At 30.3% G+C, this 7135-nt stretch overlaps 1 protein-coding gene across 1 annotated transcript; it reads right to left on the reverse strand.

The window, feature by feature from the left end:
• Positions 1–1333: 1333 nt before the first annotated feature.
• On the reverse strand, positions 1334–7135 carry LOC135838967 (uncharacterized). The gene is made up of 2 exons (XM_065354802.1): positions 6610–7135; positions 1334–2505 (listed from the first exon to the last, which is right to left on the reverse strand). Exons 1-2 carry the CDS (start codon positions 6631–6633, stop codon positions 1489–1491), a joined length of 1041 nt encoding a protein of 346 aa, XP_065210874.1. The 5' UTR covers positions 6634–7135; the 3' UTR covers positions 1334–1488.

Raw genomic sequence — 7135 nt, forward strand, 5'->3', positions numbered from 1 at the left:
CGTTATATTTGTAGAAGTTCTGTTTTCTGATTTTCAAAATAATTTTTTTGAAAAAATTGGATCAAAATGATGTTTTGATCAGAGAATTATTACGCCAGAATCATATAACAGCCACGAGCTTAAAAGTATATTTTTATGCATAAATTTTGTATTGAAAATATTTGTACACAATTTTTTGCATGAAATGCATTTTTAATGAACTTTTTTTTACACGAAATTCGTTTTATAAATCACTGATTTCCAAAGTATCTATTTCTTTGAAGATTTTATAAAAATGAATATTGAAGAATGGTTAACTTATTAAATCAAAATGATTCTGAAAAAAATAAAAATGCGATACAAATTTGAGCTCGACAATCAAGTTTTCTACTCTTCAAGCAAACTCTCCAATTTTCAAAATTCTCTTTAAAAAATTTCTCAAGAATCTTGAATGAGTTTTGCACAAAATTTATCTGAAAAAATTGTTATATTCATCATCTTTTTATTTCCAAACTATCCACTTTTTGAGAAGCATGAAGAATCTTATTTTTATTGTCGATTTTCAAAAATAATGGGACAGTTTTTTTAAACCTTTTAAATTATTGTTCTCTCATCAAGAAAATACATATTTTTGATGAATTTTTTCCAAATTTTTTCCATACTCGTTTTCGACAATTTTCAAAAGTATAATCTACGGCAATAAAAAGAAAAATTCTCCCAGAACGGTTAAAATGTTTAGAAACACCTGCGCTGTGATTATCGCACAGGATCAACATTTTTATAAAAAATGTTCCCTGATTATCTCTCAATCTTGAAAAAAATACTAGAAACACGACACGAGTTTTATCTGCATTCATAATAGGTAGAAGTGAAAATGATTTCGTGCAAAAATATGAGAATCCATAAATTGCATCGATGTCTTTATTATTATTACTTATAGTTCATTATTTATTTCATACTTAAATATTATTTTAGAAATTTAAATCGACGGAAACTTTAACAATTGAGGAATTTATACTTAATATTATGTAAATGAAAAAATAGTATAATATGGTAGTTCTTAAATAGTACTTTAAAACACAGTCAACGAATAAAAGTGAGTTCAAAGTACCTAACTATTTTCAATCCAATAACTTAGAAAAAAAATAGAAAAGTATAAAATTCAGTCCATTTTTAACATTTTAATACTATCAATTCATCGAGTTTAATAAACCTATCTATCTGATGAGTATTTATCGAAACGAATAGTCAACTCAACTTAAACATGGGAAAATTTATCACAGCGAAATAATAATTTCACTTTATATGTATAGCTAATCGATAAAAATATACGAGGTAGGTAGGTAAACAATACCCACGCAATAAGTTATTTTAAAACTAAAATTAATTTCGACTCCTCACTCTGTAAAAAAAAAGAAAAACATGAACAAAAAACAACTAGATAATTTCGATCTTATTAAATATGAACTATAAATTACTCAGACTCAACAGTCAACATCTGTCTCACTCTCATGCTTCATAACCTCTGGCCGATTCGAACCACTCGAAACCAATATTGAACGGGCCGTTGTTATCATCGAAGAGACGAATTTTCATCCTACCTTCGTCCACAGAATCCACAAACTGTTGGCTGAAATTAGCCCCCAGTAACACCTTCCGGGTCCAGTACGAGCTGACGAAGATCTCGAAGGATAACGAATGACCATTGATTTTAACCGTCGTGAAGCCACATTCGTCACAGCTTTGGAGTTTCCTTCTTCTCCAAGGTATCATGAAAACATGTTCGGGTACCTCTTCCCATCGGTCTTCGGGTCTTAACAAATCTATCGATACGATCGAATGGGGTACACGAGGATCATGAGCTGCCATAACCGAGCACCCATTCAACACTACTGGGAAAATAATAGGTTGGGTGAGACCTTTGGCCGATTTCAAGTAATCGATGAACGATTTCCTTTTATCTCGTTTGATGGCTCGGATTTCGGCGTTTAAAGTTTCCGAACTACCGTAAATGTCGTTTTCTTCGATGTCCGATTCCTCTTTTTTGATCGTCTGAACTGTACTGGCTTGTTTTTGTACTTCCTCCTTCATACGAGCCACTTCTTCTTTGCACGAGTTGACTTTTTCTATCACTTTGTCCATTTCCGAGTGTAAATCGATGAATTTCTGACTAAAGCTTTCGATTATTTTATCAGTCTCGGTTTTGAAATTGTTGAGAATTTCTTCGTGTTTGGCTTTCATCGCGGTGATGAGATTCTCATCGATGTAGTTGATCGTACCTCTGCATGAGTCGTTATCGTCTGTTATACTCGATTGAGACGATACGAATGGAGAATTCATGTAGACGAAATTATTTGGGCATTCGAAGAGCGCGATTTTCAACACGTCCGCTACGAAAACTCGATCTTTGTTTGAGAACTCGCGATGGAACATGTAACTCATCGGTTCGTGCGGCGAATTTAGCAAATTAATCAGAAATTGACTGCGGATCGCGTGCAGGTGGCCATCTTTGCATTCGCCGTATTTCTGTGAACAGAATTTCGATAAAAAAAAATCAAATCAATAAGTATAGCAGATGAAGCTAAAATAGAATAATTGGGTCAATATAATTATGACCGAATGAGCTTAAAAATGGATATATTTGATTTGGATGATTATTTCAAATGGGATCCAGAAACATGAAAATGATTCATACTACGAGTACACTTACTCAATACTTGAACATGAAATCTGTGAACTGAAAAATCAGCAAAACTTGGCTGAATTTTGCAAAACTGCTAAAAAAATTTATTAAAATGTTGGGTCAAAAATGACTAGAAGTTGATGTATGTAACATCGAAAAGTTTGAACAGAATCATGTAATTATTTTAGAGAGAGAAATACTGAAAATTACTGCGATACTTGATATGAAGTAGTTTTTGGCAAATTTTATTCCACTTGAATGACATTTGACCCAATTTATTGGTGATGTAATACATGCGGTTTTTTTTGGGGGGGGGGGAGTAAGGGCTCATCCTACTAAATTATTTCCAACAAAAAAAAAACAATTTTTGTAGTCAAAAAAGTTCAAAAAAATTACAAAACATGACCAAATCATTTCAATTTATGAAGAAAAAAAAAGAAAAACTAAAAAAGACAGAACATTAATTCCTTAAAATGCATTTGAGGGGTTCCATGGAAAAGGGGCCTTAGTCATTTTTTTTTATTTTTCTGATTTTTACAATTCAGATTGTATTTAAAAAATTTTAAAAATTAATTCCAGCATGTTCAGTGCAGTGATATTGAAGTGTTCTGGAAAATCTTCACTTATACATAGAAAAAAAAATTTCAAGTCCATTTGTACTTGTAAAGATCAGTGAAAAAATTGACTAAGGCCCCTTTTCCATGAAGCCCCTCATTTCAAGAAGGGTTTTCTGGCCTAGTGGCATAAAATGATATTTTTTAGACATTTCTGCCACAAAAATGAGACTGTTTCACAACTTCTTGGTAATAAAGCAAGATTCTTTTGGCAGTTATTGACATGAACGAGAGAATTTTAAACAATTTCTAGCAATGAATTGAGACATTTAAGCAATACTTGGCAGAAATTGAAGATTCTAGAAATTTTTTGGAAAAAGTGAGACATAAATATCAAATTTTTTGGCAATTTTTCGCGAAAAAATGAAAATTTTAGGTATTTTTAGGTAAAATGACAAGATGTATTTAGCAATGAAATAAAAAATCTAGAATTTTTTAGCAATGAGATGAAAAATCTAGAATTTTTTTGTCAATTTTAAGAAAAAAACAACAAGACTTTTTGGAAATTATAATACCAAAATGGTATTGCAATTTTTGTCTAAAAAATAATACTTTTTGAAAAAGTTTTGGTAAAAACAAGTAAATTTTTTTTTGAAAAATGACGACAAAAAGCAACTCTTTGACAATTTTAGCAAACAATGAAGCCTTTTTGGCAATTGAGTGAGCTTTGAGAAAATTGTCAGTATTTATATGGTAAAAGAACAAGATTTTTAATGCGAGAATTTTTGTCAAATTTTTGCAAAAAGGGAGCCTTTTTTCTTGAATTGAGAGGCTCCATGGAAAAGGGGCCTTGGTCAATTTTTTTTACTGATTTTTACAAGTTCAAATTAGTGTAGACTTAAAAAAAAATTTCTACAAGCAAACATTTTCCAATTCGTTTTTTTTTCATGGAAGAACACTTTAATATCACTGAATATGGCGGGATTAATAAAACAAATAAATTTAAACAAGTGCGAGTACTCTCAATTTTTTATTTATTCTTCATAATTTTCCATTTTATTTTTCAGTTTTTTGATTTCATTCTCAATTTATGATTTTTTTTCGAGTTTTTAATTTCATTACATTTTTTCATGGTTTTCAATTCGATTTTATGCTCTCGATTTTGATATTGGTTTTATTTATTTCTTCTGTTTTTATTTTCTGAGTTTTTGATTTTTAGTTTTCTACTCAATTAAATTTTCAAAATTATTTATTTCTTTTTTGGTTTTTTGATTTCATTTTCAGTTTTTGACTTGAATTCCGGTTTTCTTCTGTTTTCAAATTTGATTTTTCCAGTCGTCGATTTTCAGTTTTTCATTCAATTTTCAGAACTTTTAATTTCCATTCTGGTTTTGTAATTCTATTTTCTGTTTTTGATTTCATTTTTTGTTTTGAGACAATTTTTTATTTTTCAACTTCAATTTTTTTAAATTTCATTTTTATTTTTCCAAGTTGTCGATCGTATATTCAGTTTTAATACATATGTACATCAATTTTCAGAATTTTCAATTTCACACTTATTTTTGGTTTGATTTTAGGTTCTTGAATTTTCAAAATTCAATTTTCATGTTGTTGATTTCATGTTCAGAATTTTAATTTGTAGTTTATTTTCATTTAATTTGTTTCATTTTGATTTGATTTTTGGCGTTTTCAATTTCATTTTACGATAATCTAAAAAAAAAAAAAAAAAATGAAATCGATTTTTGGATGATCAAGTCTTCGGTCTCATTTTCAGTTTTTGGTTTCATATTCTGAATATATTATTCAGAATTGTGGAAAAACAAAAAAAAAATGACCAAGACCCCTTTTCCATGGAACCCCTCAATTTCTCGGTAAGTGTTTGGGGGGGGGGGATATCGACCAAAAACCAAGACGTTGACAATTTCCATTGGGAAATCATGTTTTTTTTGGAAATTTTTGCCAACAAAACGAGACTTTTTTGGGCAACTTTTGGAAAAAAAGAGAAAAATTTGAGATTTTTTTCAATCAAGCAACAATTTTTTGTGATTATGCTTCGCAATCGTTGCAAAATTTGTATTTTGTATATTTTCACTGAAATTCCATCAAATGTTTATACTTGACTAACTTTCATGAGATTTTTACGCCAATTATACACTTTCTGTGAAACTTCATAGGATTTTTTCACAATTTCATTTCACATTTATCGTCATTATTGACTATTTTTTTTATAATTTAAATATTTTTGCGATATTTTGTTGGATTTTCATTTTTCAGAATTCAGATACTTTAAACAATTTCAATTTCTGCATTTTGACAAATTGAAGGATGTTTGATCAAAACTTTTGATAATTTCCAATAATTTGAGTAAATTATCCAAGGCAAAATCTCACCCAAATTTTAAGACATTTTGACTGTTTTTTAATATTTTATGTAGGTAATTAGGTATATATATTTTTTTGGAACTGCGAGTGATTTTTACTCGTTGTACAGTTTTTTGAACGAAATGAATCGTTTTTTTTAGCAGTATAGCTCGCGATCCTTGATTCAAACCATATTTTTCTTGAATTTAGGTAGTGTATATTCAATCTCGATATTTCTCTTTTGAATGAAAAAAAATCATCGAATAGTTGACAAGATGTAAGGGCCTTGTGGCCGACATCATATGTATGTATTTATCAAATTTTTACATATCTACACAGAAATGACATTTTACCATGGAAACGTTACCCTCTTGATTGACTCGATCTGTTGAATGTTCTACGATCAAAATTTTCTCATTATTAACACCTTATAGTATACATAAATTCATCAAACAAGATGACGATGGCTGAAGCTGATCTGTAGATCTGTCCAGTTCAATAATTATACATCTTGATGATGATGACATCACGACGAGTTTTCATAAAAAATTACTTTCAACACAGGACAGTGGACACTGACACTATTCTACGCTTGAAAGAATTGGATATCATTCGATGAACGATCATATTTACTTTCAAAACTGAGAACTAAATTTATTTGCAATTTACAGATGACTCGGCAGAATGCATTGCTCAATGGCTGATTCAATGGCTCATGAAGTTTTATTCGTAAATATATAAACCAAAACTTAAGTCATTTTACAGTAAAGTAAACTAATCGTAAACGTAGAGAGTTGCCTTATCAGCTATTTTTATCAAGAACCCAGCTCTATACAAACTACAAAGTAGCTATCTGACACCGGATTTCGATTGGAATGTCATTCCACAATGATAAAATATCGTCCACAGACACAGGTGTTGTCCATGATTCTCCGAAAAACATTTTACAAAGTAAACGAATAATACACATAGATAATTACCGAGCCCAGTAACTGATACGAAATGAATTAATTGATAGAAACTTAAAACTCACCATAGTATTACAATCATCAACCATGTTGGAAACGATTTGTTGCTCTGGATTATACAAAAAGAACTCGTAGAACTGTCGGAATAAATGCCCAGAATTGAGAATCCTCTAGGAAGGAACACAACGATGAGTAGACTAAACAGCTCGCATTAACACCACACTACACTATATTATTCAATTCAATTTAGCAAAATTCCCAGCAAGATCAAGATGACGATAACGAACAAAAGGCCACAAGACAGACGTTTCTCTTAGTCTTATCACTATTACTGAAAGTAGGGTAAATTCGATTCATCGACTCAATTGCGTCACGCAAATAACCGGCGCACAATTTAAACGGATACGAACACTTTTGAAAAATCTAAACGAATTTTTCCTAATTATTAATTAAATAATAATAATGTTTTAGATTATGAAATTCAAAAATTGCACGAACTACTTCCGGTCCATTTTGGAGAGAAAAAAACAAGGTGACTGATTGATTATCAAACGAAGCGATTGCAAAACTCGACACGGACACTCGTCTGTA

This window comes from Planococcus citri, chromosome 3 (genome assembly GCF_950023065.1).
Source record: "Planococcus citri chromosome 3, ihPlaCitr1.1, whole genome shotgun sequence".
Classification (NCBI taxonomy): Eukaryota; Metazoa; Arthropoda; class Insecta; order Hemiptera; family Pseudococcidae; genus Planococcus; species Planococcus citri.